General features: G+C 36.0%; 3 protein-coding genes across 3 annotated transcripts in view; 1 reads left to right on the top strand and 2 right to left on the bottom strand.

The window, feature by feature from the left end:
• LOC126761962 (tight junction-associated protein 1) overlaps positions 1–8,693 on the bottom strand; it is a 132,557-nt gene extending 123,864 nt beyond the window's left edge. Inside the window, exon 1 of the mRNA XM_050478403.1 lies at positions 7,640–8,693. Coding sequence (XP_050334360.1) covers positions 7,640–7,678 — 39 coding nt within the window. The 5' untranslated portion in view covers positions 7,679–8,693. The remainder of the gene's footprint in view (positions 1–7,639) is intronic.
• Positions 8,694–11,506: 2,813 nt separating this feature from the next.
• LOC126761947 (solute carrier family 35 member C2) lies at positions 11,507–13,781 on the top strand. The gene is made up of 5 exons (XM_050478384.1): positions 11,507–12,269; positions 12,329–12,616; positions 12,671–12,923; positions 12,986–13,155; positions 13,215–13,781. Exons 1-5 carry the CDS (start codon positions 11,883–11,885, stop codon positions 13,614–13,616), a joined length of 1,500 nt encoding a protein of 499 aa, XP_050334341.1. The 5' UTR covers positions 11,507–11,882; the 3' UTR covers positions 13,617–13,781.
• Positions 13,782–14,072: 291 nt separating this feature from the next.
• Positions 14,073–16,663, bottom strand: LOC126761953 (cyclin-J). The gene is made up of 4 exons (XM_050478394.1): positions 16,380–16,663; positions 16,136–16,322; positions 14,815–15,282; positions 14,073–14,754 (listed from the first exon to the last, which is right to left on the bottom strand). The coding sequence occupies exons 1-4, from the start codon at positions 16,554–16,556 to the stop codon at positions 14,294–14,296; spliced, it is 1,293 nt and encodes a 430-aa protein (XP_050334351.1). The 5' UTR covers positions 16,557–16,663; the 3' UTR covers positions 14,073–14,293.
• Positions 16,664–16,872: the final 209 nt, after the last annotated feature.

Genomic DNA, 16,872 nt, shown 5'->3' with positions numbered 1-16,872 from the left:
CTACAGTGGCGATATAAAGGAGCGCAAGTTATGTGTGGGATTCGTGGTGGGAGAGAGACTCCGTCGCCAAGTACTGTCATTCACTCCGGTGGATGAACGTCTAGCCACAATCCGCATCAAATCGAGGTTCTTCAACATATCGCTGATTTGCGCCCACGCCGCGACGGAAGAAAAGGACGATGTGACCAAAAATGCCTTTTATGAGCGCTTGGAGCTCACCTATGAGAGCTGCCCCCGCCACGATGCCAAAATCGTGCTTGGCGACTTCAACGCCAGGGTGAGAAAGGAAAGACTAACAGAACCCAAGGAGGTGATCTAGTATCCGATGCCCAGAGCATACTAAAATTATGGAGGGAACACTTCTCCAGCTTGCTGAATGGCAGTGAAAGCATAACGCCAGGAGAAGGCGAACCCGATGGATTGCCGGCCGAGCTATTCAAACACAGCGGCGAAGAACTGATAAGGAGCATGTAGCAGCTTCTTTGTAAAATCTGGTCGAGCGAAAACATGCCCAACGATTGGAATTTAAGTGTGCTTTGCCCAATCCACAAAAAGGGAGACTCCACAATCTGCGCCAACTACCGTAGGATAAGCCTCCTGAACATCGCGTATAAGGTTTTATCGAGCGTATTATGCGAAAGATTAAAGCCCACCGTCAAAAAACTGATTGGACCTTATCAGTGTGGCTTTAGACCTGGCAAATTAACAACTGACCAGATATTCACCAAGCGCCAAATCTTGGAAAAGACCCGTGAAAAGAGAATCGACACTCACCACCTCTACGTCGATTTCAAAGCTGCTTTCGACAGCAAGAAAAAGAGCTGCTTTTATGCCGCAATGTCTGAATTTGGTATCGCCGCAAAACTAACACGGCTGTGTAAGCTGACGTTGACCAACACCAAAAGCTCCGTCAGGATCGGAAAGGACCTCTCCGAGCCGTCGATACCAAACGAGGTTTCAGACAAGGCGTCGCCCTATCGTGAGACTTCTTCAATCTGCTGCTGGAGAAAATTATTCGAACAAGAACAGAACTCTATAAGTCACTCATTATTCCCGTCCTGCTATATGGTGCATAGGCATGGATGATGACATGTTAGGTCATGTTGTCCGAATGGACGAAAACACTTCAGCTCTGAAAGGTGGAGAATGACTTGGCTTCGCTTGGAATCTCCAATTGGCGCCACCTTGCGAAAAGAAGAAACGATTGGCGCGCTGTTGTTAACTCGGCTATAACCGCATAAGCGGTTTCTACGCCAGTAATGAAGAAAAAGAAAGTATGAATGCTGGGTCTCAAACTGAACAAAAATATCATGACAGCTTGACACGAAAAACCAATTCGCCTTTCTACTTGGATCATCCGTAAGCTGCCTTGTGGAAATTATTTATAAATGCTATTTGACTTCAATAATAAAGTAAATAAATTTAATATTAAAACATTAAATTCGGTCCATAATTGAACTTTATGACTTTTGTGTCTCTTTAGTTATCCAAACACAAATTTTTCTGTTTTTTTTTTTTTAATTTTTCTTGATTTACTATTGCCAGTTCTTAGGACCCCGCTAATACTCACTGGTCCAATCTACAATTGAGTCACTTTTACAACAGCTTACAATTAAGATTCTGTCAAAAATACTGGAAATATATACATATATACGAATGCATGAAAAGCACAAGAAGAAAATATACACAGCGGAGAGAAGAGCGCAATTGCATTCGCGCGTTGTTAATGCAGCTGCTGCAAAACAAACAAATACAAAAAACAAACGAGCAGTGCATCCGAAGCAAAGCATCAGCGCCATGCCTCGGTAAACTCCACAATGCCCACAAAAGGCATTATTATTTACAAATTATGATAAGCGACATTATGCTTCCCCATTCGACTTAATGGTTCCGGTTTTCATGCTGTTGGAAGGAACTACTGTTTTTTCAGCGCCATTTTATGATACAAAAATTTTGCACGCTATAAGAATACTTGTGAATAAGTATAATGTAGTGCAAAAAGAAATGCATACATACAGGGTGTCCCAGAATTAACACAAGATTCAAAATTGCCGCTAAATCAAAATTATTCCAAAATTTCATTACAATTGACGAATTTAAAACATTATACCGACCATATTTTAATTTAATTAAATTAAAATCTTGCGTTAATATTGGAACACGCTGTATTAATTCCAATATTCTGTTGATTTTGAGACACCCTCATATTTAATAGCCTTTATATTAATGCCCTTATAATTTCAATTATCAGTATGATGAGTTAAAGCTCAAATATCTTAATGAAGCAAACCGCGAACAATTTAAAAATGGGAAAACTCAAATCATTATTTTTATTGCTTCCAATAAAAAGTCCGATGTCAGAACACAACTAATAATACATTTGTATATGTCCGGCATTTAAAATGTTTCTCCTAGAAGGAGGTAAATTAAGTGTTGAGTTTAAGAAAGTTTGATTGATACCGAAAATGTATGAATTGGACCTTCAAATAAAACCAAGAAATTAGCTTTATAATAAATTTCAGCTCTTTTTGCAGCAATTGAGGCCGCATATCAGCAATAACGCGCTTCTTCCCAAAAAAGTCATTAATCATGGCTCTATAGCTTTCCCCATTGACTGTAACATTATTACCTGCTTCATTTTTGAAGAAATATGAATCAATGATTCCCTCTGCTAATAGAGTACACAAACAGTGACTTTATGAGGATGTAACGACGTCTCAACAGCAAATCACCCGTTTATTTTTATTAACGTACCCATTCAACCAAAAGTGAGCTTCGTTCTGGGCCCATTTACCTATCGTGCTTCAGCTCAAATCTTGCACGAGTTGGATAAGTCCGCCAACCAAGAACCAAATCTTACATAAAGTAGATGGGCAGAACTGTTGCGCGCGATAGCGGATGGACTCATTAGGGTATTCTTCGATAATCTGCTCCCCAAAGGTTGCATCCAAATAATCACTATTGTTTATTTATTCAAAAAAAGAAGATCCATTCAATTTTGTGTGCGGAATCAAATTTCTGTTGCTGAAACGTTCAGAAAGTTGGGAAAGGCCTTCGGTGATAATTGCTTGTCGGGAGCAAGTGTTTTTGATTGGTACACATTATTCAAAGAGGGCCGAGAACGCGTTTTCGACGAACCACGTCCAAGACGGCCATCAACATCAACTGATGCTCACCCCGTCATCGTTGGAATATCGGAAGGATCAGTGAAAACCATTTCGAAAGATCATTTTGGCCTAAGAAAAGTGAAAGCACGATTGGTTCCAAAATCACCCAACTTTTTCTAGAAAAAGCGTCGCTTTAACGTCTGTGATACAATGCTTTCCGACTACCAAGATGTTATGATACGAAAGACGTAAAAAAGGTCGAAAGTATGGGCCAACAACTCTTGGTTTTTGCACCACGATAATGCCAAATTTTAAAACAATATTGTGCCGCTACCACCGTTTTCATCTGATGTCTGACTGTGGCTATTCAGAAAACCGGGGAAACCGTTTTGAGTCAATTGAAGACTTTAAACGTGAATCATTACGCGCATTGAAGGCTATTCCGGAAATTGACTTCAACAACTGTTTCGGGGATTGGTAAAAACGTTAGCATAATGGTATGCCAAATGGGATTACTTTGCGGGGGACGACATAGATTTTGAAGAATAAGTTAATAATTTTAAAATTATATACAAAGTCTTACTATTTTCTTCTCATGTGTTGGTATGTATATTGAAAAATGAAATGATAAATTGAAGACCTGCAATTTCCTTTTTCTTCAATTTTGTATCATTGTATACATTTTTGGTATGTCTCTGTTGAAAACTCTTTTTTGAAGAATTACGACTGTGATGTCGTAAATGAATATTGAAAAACTGGATTGAATTGAAGCAGTCAATCGTGTTATCAAGGCAGGAGAAAACCACAGCTTCCCCAATGGCGGAAGTGGAGCAGACACTAAAGGAAGTAAAATATGAGTAAAGTGAAAAATAGCACCCAGCTCTTGTCGCTGTCGTCATCCTTGCTTTACTCCGCAGATATACATATGTACGTACTAAATGGTTTTGAAGGCAAAAAGGGAAAACCGAAAGAATAATAGTGAGTAGGTGTAGAAATATGTGAAATAATGAAACTACGATATGAAGAATAAAGAGGATTTACGAAATAATTACGAAATGATTCAAAGATAAATACTGAGGAACTCAATACATTCTATGAAAGTATACATACATATATTAGACCTAAAAACTAAATGTAATTATATTGCTAATTTTGTTTTGCTTAACTTATAGAAATTCTAGTCCAAATATTGCTTATTCGCGACCTTCCGGTTGTCTTTATACTGTATATATCTTGGGTCAGTATATGCAAAATGTTTATGCACATTTTTCTTGCTTATAGAACTTTAAAAGGTTAAAATGTCTTTATTTGTTCCACATACCCCTGTAAGCCACTTATGTATTATTTTTTCCAATACTCTGTACAGTACTCTGTACGGTAGAAGGTGCGTTCCAAAGTAAACAGGAGTTAAAAAAAAAACAGAACAAATGGTTTTTTCGGCAAAATCAATTTATTTTATTCAAAATTGTCTCCTTCTGCTTCAATACAGCTTTTTGCACGGTCCAAAAGCATGTCGAACGAGTGTTTTAGCTCGTTGGCCGGTATTGCCGGCAGTATGTCGGTGCAAGCCTTTTGAATGGCCTCTACGTCTGCATAACGCTTTCCTTTCATGGGCAAATGCCGAAAAGGAAGAAGTCGCACGCTGCCATATCAGGTGAATACGGGGAGTGGTTAATGGTTAAAATGTGATTTTTGGTCAAATAATCGGTTAATGATATCCTTCGAATGGATTCAGAGCAATTTTTGGTTGTCAGTCAATTTGTGCGGAACAAACCTTTCGTAAGCCCAAAGGTTGGGTCAAAATGCGATAAGTCGATGTTTTGGAGATGTTCAATTCCATTTCCATGAATTTTAATGATGATTTCGGCTGATTTTTGATGAATTCTCGCACAGTTTCGATGGAATTTCCGGGGAACACGGATTTTGATTGGCCCACATGTTGATCGTCATTTGTGTCCTCACGACCACTTTGAAAACGTTGAAACCACTCGTGCACTCTGCTACGGGATCATCGCTATAACTAGTCTAGTTTAATCAATTGAAACGTTTCGGTTGATCTAATTTTAAAACAAAATTTAATGTTGGGTCTTTGTTCGAAGCTCATTTTCGCACCGATAACACAAACATACTGACACTTAAAACGCTATAACTTCACTTCCAATCAATGAAATGTCATGAACTTCTCACTGGACAATCGATAAAGATAGCAGATTCTAACGCACCAGTCGACATATAGATGACGCCACCAGGGGGCGCTAGATTCAATTTGAAACGCACCTTGTAAAAGATCCATAATAAATCTAGCATACTGTAATTTTGCGACGGTGCGAGGGTGGCTGTCTGACGACGCACCTATGACTTTATGAGCCCCATTGTCTCCTCTCTGAACCACCCCGTGCTTCTGATAAAGTTCATCAATGCAAGAAGTTTTATTTTTGCAACCTCTGAAAAGCCGTCCAGAAACCCTTGACCAATATTTTTGCGATTCTTTTTCTGTAGAGAGCCTTGCATTCGCATAGAAGATGTTTTACTGTCTCATCTTCGTCTGCCACCTGACAGTTCTGCAATAGTCATTGTAGGCAATTTTGGTATGTACATAATTTTGCTAAAAAAAACACCACCTTCCACTCAGTTTTTTAGTTTGGATCCATCCGTATAGATCTTAATCCCTGCGTGTCTGTCTACTCCGCCATTTGCCCACTCTTCTCTCGAAGGGAAGGCAATATTGGGGATATCTCAGATCCAAAACCCAAATATTATTATATAAATGAATACATGTAATGATTGAAGGACTAGTCAAAATTTAGATTTTTCACAAAAAAAAGCAGTTTCTAAAAAAAGTATTTTTTTCTGAAAGAATTTTAACTCCAGAGTGGCTTAAAAAATCGAAATTATTATCAAAAATCTTTTTCAGTCGATCAATACCTGACGAATATATTTAAAAAGGTTGTATTCAAATTTAAAGTCGATTGGCCCGTTCTGAAAAAAATTTCCACTGAAAACAGCATTTCGAGAAAAACGAGTTCAAAATTTTAATAATTGATTACACTAACTTAAAAAACATTTTTTTTTCGTCTTGCATTCATTCATGTCATGTCGTCCGAATGGATGAAAGCGCTTCAAGTCAGACCCAGGCAGTGCCCGCCGGGGGAAGTAGAGGAAAAGGAAGACCCCCGTTTGAATCTCTAATTGCCGCCAAACAGTAAAAAGGAAGGACTGTTGTAAACTCGGATATAGCCGTGTAAGCAGTGTATACGCCAACAAAGAAGAAGAACCCTCAAAAGGTGCGCATATACATAAATGTGAAAGCTGATGGATCATCAATTTGTGAATTATATTCTCTTGAGTGAAGCAACTTCAGTTGTTGTGAAAAAATTGGATGAAAAGGAATTTCGCGTGTTGATAAAGTAGTGAAGGGAAAAAATACATATGAAGCAAAAATTTGACTTGCTGACGAGTTTCCGGGCATTGCCCGAAGAAAACCAACCAACAAAGATTGATACATATGCTAAGTTTAGAGGGAGTGAAATGGACGCCCAAAAGAGATTGTTAGCGACGAAAATAACAAAAAAAGTTCACAAAATAATTTTGGATGACCATAAAGTAAAGTTGTTCGAGATAACAGGTACTCTAAAGATATCAATTGAACGTGTACATCATATCTTCCAGGAATATTTAGGTATGAAAAGGCTCTGTGACAAGTGGGTGTCGCGCGTTCTCACTTTTGAGCAAAAACAACGACGATTTGATTATTCGGAGCAGTGTTTAAAGATCTTCAAGCGTAATAAACTGGATTTTTTGCGTCGATATGTAGCAATGGATGAAACACGGCTCCATCATATTACCCCGAAGTCCAATTGACAGTCATCCGAGTGGACTGCACATGACGAACCCGCTCCAAAGCGTAGAAAAACACAAGGTTATACACAGGTTATAGCGTCAGTATTTAGGGATGCGCTTAGAATCGTTTTTATTGACTACCTTCAAAAAAGAAGTATCACCTACAGCGACTATGTATAATATAGAGTTATTGGACCATTTGAAGCACGAAATCGTCGAAAAACGGCCGCATTTGAAGAAAAGTATGTAAGTGCTATTTCACCAAGAGAATGCACCGTGTCACAAATCAGTAAAAACAATGGCAAAAGTTTCAGAATTGAGCTTCAAATTGCTTACGGAGCCATCGTATTCTCCAGAAGCGCCTCCTAACTCCTGTTCTCAGATCTCAAAAGAATGGTCGTTGTTGAATAAAAACGACGAAGTTTGCCAAACAAAAATTGTTTTACAACAGTAGGCTACGGACTTTTCAATTGATCTCTTATTATGCCTTCATTTAAAGCCAAAAAATAAAAAAATATTTAAAAACCCTACTTCCCCTCTAAAGCAGTGAAAAACTTAAGGGTATAACGAATAGGTTAACTCGAGATACATGTCTTTCAGTCACGATTGATCGCCTCTATAAGCTCACTATATTTTTTGTATACAAATATTTAAATTACATAATAATAATTATTATTTACAACTTCGCTTACCTGCTCCATATTTGATGTGGCTGACATGTTCGCGTTCATACTTTGTTAAAGCTTTTATGGCGAAAAATTCACTTTTGAGTTGCCGAAATTGCAACAGTAAGGGGCAACATAACCGTTTTACCGTTTTTCAATTATTATAATGTAATATATTATTTTTCGCAAGACCGTGCCTTAAACATTTCACATTTCTTGTTATTATTTAAACATAATTTTTTCTCTGTTAAGTTGTGTAAGGCTTTTCAATTAAGCATTTGCTATATAGTACGCACGAATATTTTTTCTTTATGTAATATCCCACATTTCACTTTATACTCTTCGCTGCACATACATTTACAGTTGACCGGCCTTTAATTCGACTTTAACTTCCTCACCTCCGCTGCCGACACAAGTGACACAGACAGAACTTTACACCGAGACAAAGGTTCACAAACACAATAGCACGCATGCACACAGTCGCCTTGTCGACGCCGCTACCCACCAACCAGTACGCACAATTGTTGGGTGGACTTTTTCGTTTACAGTCATCAAGGTTTTTCACTGACGCCACACCGAATCAAACAACAACAGTCAAAACATATACTGCTGACTCAGCTGATTTAAGCAAAATTTTCTCCAATTTCCAAAACTTCTATTTGATTTTCTTCAAAATATTTTTGAATGTTTCACGCACGCTTGCCAGCTGGTACATCACCTTCGCCAAAGTTGAAACACTTTTCGCTTTCTTGTACGCTACTATTAATTTAACTACCTAGCTAGCTCATTGCTGCATTACGCTCGTAAAGCTCAACACTTTCCTTGCAACTTATTCTAACAATATTTCGCAGAGACAACAATTACATTTCCGCTTCCTTAGCCACATACTGTTAACAATGCGAATTTTTCGCTTTTTATTTGCTTCACTTAAATTATTATTTAGCAATTAATACTGTTTTTCTGAGCTTAAAACGTTCAACTTATATTTTATGTGAAGCGAGACAATAGGACGAATTCCGTCTTCTGTGTGTATTCTACTTAAAATGACAGTTGGCATACTCGTCTGCCAATATTTTCACTCCCGTTCGGTCGTCCAACCGATATATGTTCATACATATGTGGTGCGCTTTAAGAATGCGCCGGCGCTTAAAGGATACCATTGAAGTTGGTTGCCGTTTGCGAGGACATGTCAAACAGTTAGCTGTTGACTAAAATTATTACATTTCGATTAAAATTTCCGATAACATGAAAAAATACTTTATCAAATTAAATTATAATTAAATTCGTAAAATTAGCTTACTTCATTTCAATAACAAACTGAAGTGAATATTTAAAAAAATAAAGCCGCCTTGAAAAAAACTGAAATAACCATTGCTATAAGACGTATGATACATAGATAGATAGATAGATACCAGGTTGTTCAATAAGTTTTGTCGTTTGACAAGAAAAACACAATTTTATGATTCAAGTTTCCCTTATTTTTCAGTATTATCTCCCTGAACATTAATACGCTTACTCCAACGATCCTCCAACCTGTGGATCCCATCCGTGCAGGGAGAAACCAGAAGGTCTGCAAAATACGCTTCAACAGCCGTTATGACCTCTTCATTTGAAACAAATCGCTTGCCGCGCATACATTTTTTCAGTTCTGGAAACAAATAGAAGTCGCTGGGGGCCACATTGAATGGCCTCTACGTCTTCATAACGCTTTCCTTTCATGGGCAAATGCATTTCTCCGAAAAGGGAGAAGTCGCACCTGCCATATCAGGTGAATACGGGGAGTGGTTAATGGTTAAAATGTGATTTTTGGTCAAATAATCGGTCACACGCGTCGATCGATGAGAGCAATTTTTGGTCGTCGGTCAATTTGTGCGGAACAAACCGTGCACACACCTTTCGTAAGCCCAAATGTTCGGTAAAAATGCGATAAATTGATGTTTTGGAGATTGGAATTTCCGGTGATCACGTATTTTGATTGGCCCACATGTTGATCGTCATTTATGTCCTCACGATCACTTTGAAAACGTTGAAACCACTCGTGCACTCTGCGACGGGATAGGCAATCATCGCCATAAACTTGTTTCATCAATTGAAACGTTTCGGTAAAAGTTTTACTAATTTTAAAACAAAATTTAATGTTGGCTCTTTGTTCGAAGCTCAATTTCTCACCGATAAAACAAACATAATGCCTATTCTAAGGCATTATTCGTGCAAAGTTTTATCTCATTATATTATGTAATTGCTTCTTGTTTTGTAGTTTCGAATGCAAAGGATCAGATGGAATTTAAAATTGTGTTATATGGGAAGGAGGCGTGACCGCAGTCCGTATTTTCACACTGTAACATAAAAATGTCAGGGAAGTGCCACATACCAAATATGGGTGGAAATCCGTCGAGCGGTTTTTGATATATGTGATTTTACCTAAAAGTGGGCGGTGTCACGCCCATCGTTCGGTTTTGACAGCGGTTGTATGAAGTCCTCTCATACCACCTCGGCGGTAAAACCTAACGTCTCTGGCGTATTTAGTTATTGATTTCTTGTTTTTTCTTTAAAAAATGGATGGAAATGGATTACCAGACGATATTTCTACCACTGTTTTTGATTATTTTCTGAACTGTGTTTAGAAGATCGTCCTTTTTAGGCAACCCACTTCTGCACAATTTCAATATAAAGGAAACAATGATGCCTTCTTCTTCCATTGGCAAATATGATTGGGAACCCAATTTGAAAGGCAACTCAGACACTTTGCGGAATTCCATACATATTGGATGCTTTTCGGAGGCTTCACGCATTATTTTGGATTTTTATCGCGATTTATTTTTAGATAATTTATGATCAAAACTAAATACTTACTAACACATTTTTACAAAATGAAATTTATGCTTATCATACCGTTATAAATCGATGGCTACTTCGATTGAAATTTTTCTAAGCGCGTCAGTTTTAACGATTGTCTTAGTTTAATTGCAAAATGTGAGTAGTGTCCGATCACTCTCCTTAGCAAACAAACTTACAAAGCTAACAGTAGTATTTAACAAACTGACCTTATGTGGCAACAATCCAAGAATTCTCCATAAACCGTATTGTAATATAACCTAAAATTGTTCATAACAGCGTCCTAGGGTCCTTACTCTTCTTCCCTTATAACTTACTTTTGACGACAATGTGTAAATACTTGGAATAAATCTGCTTACCTACGGATCTATTTTTAAAATATAATCATAATGTCCGTTTTGAATGAACATTATGCGATTGAACGATAACTTGTAAAGACCGTTATCAATTTTACCTTAACTTAAATTAACCTACTTTAAATACTGGGAACGTATAGTAATTCAGTTTTGGCATTGCCACGCAATTTTTGTTCGAATGCCTTGGTTTTGTTTTGTGAACTAAAATTAAAATTTTAAAACTTATAAATAATAAATACATATATATATATATATATTTTTTTTTTTTTTGAAATTTATATTGTATATATAGTAAATATTTATACTTTATATAATATATAATTAATCGTTAATTTTTGTAGTTTGGCAACGTATTTTATTTAATAAAATTAGTTTTATAATAAAGAACATATTTAGAAAATTAGGAAGGAAATGTTATCATATCGAAAGTTTCATATTACATCTGATAATTAAAATTCCTCTTTCAGAATTTTGTTGTTTCTGTTTATGAATAAGCTAATAATTTATATATATTTAAGGTTAACTGACAAATTACTACTAATCACACATTGAGAAAACGGCTTTTAAACATAAACTTTTTGACTTTTTCCTTCATTCTTAATTTAAAGGGTATATTTTTGTACAACCTCCGTAATATCATATGGCAACGATCGCATGAAGCAACAGTGGTCACAAACTGGCATTTGTCGAATTAGACAACAACAAAGGTAGTAAACAGCAGCAAATGAATGGGGACGTCAGCAAGGCGGTAATAAATCTGTTTGGCGTTGCAATATTGCCTTTTTAAAAAAAGAAAAGTATTAGTGCTATCTAAGGTTCGTTATGTATTTGTAAAGCTTTGATAACGCATTTAAACAAGTATACAAAGAAGTCTATTAAACGTTGGTAAAAGTTGGAGACAGTGTGAAGAAGCTCAATAACAAAGCAAACGAACATATGGGAACCGACTGCCACAACAGTGACTAATGTCAATACCTGTATTTCTCACCTAATCAAAACCGGTGGTATATTTTACCGATAAAAACTGAATACTTTATTAAATATTTGTCGGACCCAAAAACACATTTTGTGCATCAGTAATGACCCAACCGCGTTATGAGCTTTTAAGCGGCAGTAGTAAACAAGATGATGTAAACCAAAGTGGACTGTCACGACGTACAACTTTTGGGTCACATTATGATGAGGATGATGACGAAAATGAGGAGATCGAGCTGAGTACTGAGCATCGCATAAGATATGAAAGTGATGATGAAGAAGAAGATTGCTACATAAACGGACATTTAGCCGCTAAAAACATTAACCGGGATAATGTGCACAATGAATCTGGAGGTGTGGCGGGTTCACCGAATGCCGCTCTTCTGCCGGGATCTCGCCTACTGCAAATGGCAGTCGGAACAGTAATGATTATTCTTCTTTACTTAGTGCTATCTATAGGTTTAACTTTCTACCAACAAAAGTTAATTAAGGTATGTGTTGGATTTAAATGTGTTGAAGCAAGATTTAAAATATATTTACTTCATTTCAGGAACTACAATTTCCCATGACCATCGTAGCTTACCATTTAGTATTGAAATTTTTACTTTCTGCTGTTGTGCGAACAATTTATAAAATATGTGTTGGAAAGACGAGAGTAAAATTAGATTTACACACGGCATGGCAAAAAATGGCACCAGCAGGTATTGCTAGTGGCATCGACATAGGATTTTCAAATTGGGGACTAGGGCTAGTGCCAATCTCTTTGTATACAATGACTAAATCCTCAACGATTGTTTTTATACTTATATTTGCAATAATGCTTGGACTGGAAAAGAAGGTATACAAAACAAAAGTTTAAATAAGTAAATAAAATAGGACTTTTTAATTACAGAGTTGCTTCCTCATATTTATTGTCGGCCTAATTGCTATTGGACTTTTTATGTTCACCTACGAAGCCGCAGATTTTAATACACTCGGTTTTATATTTCTTCTGTTGGCCTCTTTGAGCAGCGGTATCCGATGGAGCTTTGCACAATTTGTCATGCAGAAGTCTAAGTTAGGCTTGCACAACCCAATCGATATGATATATTACATGCAACCTTGGATGATCGCTTCGGTCTTACCATTCCTAATAACATTTGAGGGTAAATATAATGTAATTAAATTAATATGCAACTGCAATTAACTAAAATACTGTTTTTTATAGCTAGCAAGCTGTATAACATTGACCTATCCATAATATCTAACGACGTGATTACACGGAACGTGTTTTATATCACATTTGGTGCGGTACTAGCTTTTCTAATGGAATGTAGTGAATATTTAGTTCTTTCAAAAACTTCCGGTTTAACACTTTCAATTGCTGGAATTTTCAAGGTAATTTACTTTTAAAAATACAAATATGCATTTAATATACACATTTTTTTATTTTTTAGGATATTTGTCAACTTGCCCTTGGAGTGGAGTTGAATGGCGATCAATTAAGCTTGATAAACGTTCTTGGTTTAATCGTTTGCTTAGCTGGTATTTGCATGCATTTGTTGCACAAATATTTAACTCTTACAAAAATGGAATCCCTTGAAATGGGTGAAGAGGAAAGTGACTTACGATTCAATGAAACTACCATAAGTTCCAATACAAATAATAACAGCCATCAGACTGGTGGCAATGCCGGCGCAGGTGGGAATGTATTATCTGCCGTACTGCAAAAGAAACATTCCTCCCAAACCATTCCATTACTGGAACAAAGCGACTCTGATGACTCCAATAATGACAATGAGCAAAGCGCCTCGGATGTTATATTCGATGTATTGAAACGGAGAGATATGCAACGATAAGAACACTAAAATATATTTTTTTTTAATTAAGTAGTATTATAAAATTTTGAAACTGGCTGATAGGCTAGAAAATGTAAATGTTGTATAAATCATTCCTCGACTATCTTATGAGTAAATATTCTACTCTTCAAACTGTGAAAATAAATTTTTAGCAAATAAGTGAAATTTCGGTGCATCAAAAGTTTTATTATATTCTGTGATAGTATGAAGAAAGCAGATTTTAAAATACTTAAAACTCCCTCAATATTTTTAAGGTCGTAATATACTCATGCTACGGTTAAAAAATAATAGTAATTACATAAATGAAAAATTCGTTAATTGACCTCGATTTTGTCTTACAAAATAAGAACACACCACTTTCGGTTTGCAACCCGCCCTACACTTTGACCAATATGATTGCTCAGAAAATCGGAAAATAACGCCTAATCAAGTTGAGATAACTATAACAAGTATATGTATTATTTTTCACTCTTGTTTAATTTATTGAAAATTACTTGGATTACAAACTATAGGTCTATACTGCCCATTGCAGTAATGCCCAAAAATATTAAACAAACAAAAACAAGAATATTCAATATATGGAGGAATATTTCGAAAGTAACCGAAATTAAATTGACATCTTAGTAAGGAATACTACTGCAGATAAACGGTATACAATATTTAAGCACTCCTCCGTTTCACACTTTTTTTCTGCGTTTAGCTAAACTAGAATATTCATCGTTTGTGCACAAATTTTGCTCTTCCACGATATTCTCGTTAAGGTTTGTAGTTGAATGGCTCCTCTTACCTAGCAGTAGTGAACAATTATCAATTTCAACAACATCAATATTACTTTCATTGTCCGATGATTCAGATTTCGTATCGCATATAGATACAAAACCAGACTCTGGACTATCGCAAATAGCTCCTCCATTGTTTGATAGTTTAGCCGCAGCATAACACATTGCTTGCACTTTACTTATATGTAAATTATATAATGCAATTATAGCAGTCATACACGGTGTAATTTCTTCTACCGGACATTCGGTTATTTGTACGAGGTAGGGTGTCCAGGTAGGCCGTATAAATGAAAGATGCCGCACGGCAGCAATGCAGGATGCGGCTACTATCGAAGGACGAGCATTCACAAACTTGATACCTGCAATTTATACTTGAACTGAATAAAGTAAAATTTTTAATGAAAATTTGGGGAACATACAACTTAAAGATTCGTCTACAAGAGTAAACATTAACTTGCTTAATGCCGTAGCCATTTCTTTATAAGTCCGGTAAAATGGTGGAACTATATCAGTTGTTGTATAATTCAATATTTCCATTTGCGAGTTTAGTATAGAATGATATTTAAATAAACCGCCATGCCAATTTTGTAAGTACAGATGGTAATCGTCGAGTGTGATTATGTGATTGGCAAAGTATTCTGCGAATGTAGCAACAGTGGGGCGGATTAAATCAAAGTGGAATAACATTAAAACTTTCATTTCAGCTTGGCGAAACTCCTCCACAGTATAAACATCTCCAACAAGCTTATTCATATCAACAAATTTCGGTGCATTAATATCAGCTTCCTCAATTTTCGCCGCAATAATTAAACACGTTAATGCTGTTAGATTTAGTTTTTCGCTTCGAATAGTAAAATTATCCATAAAACCATCGAGCAAGTAAAGTGCTGGAAAAAAATTAAATCGAATATGAATTTAGTTGGAGACAATTTTTTATTAACGATGATGATTTTTTAAGAGCTTGATAACTTTTTTTAAAAAAAAAACGCATAAAATTTGCAAAATCTCATCGGTTCTTTATTTGAAACGTTAAACTGGTTCATGACATTTACTTTTTGAAGATAATTTCATTTAAATGTTGACCGCGGCTGCGTCTTAGGTGGTCCATTCGGAAAGTCCAATTTTGGGCAACTTTTTCGAGCATTTCGGCCGGAATAGCCCGAATTTCTTCGGAAATGTTGTCTTCCAAAGCTGGAATAGTTGCTGGCTTATTTCTGTAGACTTTAGACTTGACGTAGCCCCACAAAAAATAGTCGCATGATCTTGGTGGCCAACTTACGGGTCCATTTCTTGAGATGAATTGTTCTCCGAAGTTTTCCCTCAAAATGGCCATAGAATCGCGAGCTGTGTGGCATGTAGCGCCATCTTGTTGAAACCACATGAGTCAACATTTAAATGAAATTATCTTCAAAAAGTAAATGTCATGAACCAATTAACGTTTCAAATAAAGAACCGATGAGATTTTGCAAATTTTATTTTTTTTTTTTTTAAAGTTATCAAGCTCTTAAAAAATCACCCGATACATATGTATGTGATCTAACACTAACTAACACTTATTAAAAAAGATTTTGGGATTGGAATATGTATACAAAATATATAAATGATAATACGTTACTATTATTACCTAAATTATTTAAGTAATCAATTAAATTAACGCTTATTTTTCTAAATTAACAAATAATAAAAAAGTTTATATTATTTTTTTTATTTTAACTTTAAGGGTTGAAATTAATTTCTCACCTAAATGTAAAGTTGTACGAGAAAGTGAATGCAGTTCCGCAGCCACCTTTAACAACCGCAACATTGCTTCTCTAAAAGTGCATTGTTTGGATTGAAATCCCAAAACAATTCGTCGCAACTCTGTCTCACGTAATGTTTGGAATATGTCATCCGAGTAATCACAAAGCCAGTGTGATATTTCAGTTCGCTGCAAAATACCTACGTCCTTATTTCATTAATTTTGCATAAAGTGTGCTTACATTACCTGGTTGGTAAACAACTCGAAAGGGTTTGAATATTGTGGGAACAAGGGTACATCCAATGTTGTTGTTCCCATTTCTGGCCAGGTAACGTCAACTCCATAATTAGTAAGAGGAATAATCGGGGAATGACAAAAAAAATTTGAATATCCGCAAGAATCTGGTGATTTATTACTTTCCATTTCCCGTCCACCAGTTTTATTTACTTATGTATATCTTCTAAATATTTCATTTCTATATGCCGTTTATATGCATACATAAAAATGTGAATTCTTAAATTTGACAAGCGGTTCCATTAACGGTTATCTACAATGGCTTTTGTTCGACGCTTTTGCTATTGACAGAGTGTTGTTGTCAATTTTGCAGGGTTTCTATTTTTTGTATATGTATGCTTTGTAGGCAAGAAAAACTACAAACATATATTACTTTGCTACTTTTTTAACGGATAATCCTTGAAAACTATTCAAAAAGTTTTATACAGAACTGTACCGAATTAAA

This window comes from Bactrocera neohumeralis, chromosome 6 (assembly GCF_024586455.1).
Source record: "Bactrocera neohumeralis isolate Rockhampton chromosome 6, APGP_CSIRO_Bneo_wtdbg2-racon-allhic-juicebox.fasta_v2, whole genome shotgun sequence".
NCBI classification, from domain to species: Eukaryota; Metazoa; Arthropoda; class Insecta; order Diptera; family Tephritidae; genus Bactrocera; species Bactrocera neohumeralis.
Note: the sequence above shows the minus strand (reverse complement) of the source record. Positions and strands in the feature narration are given on the sequence as shown.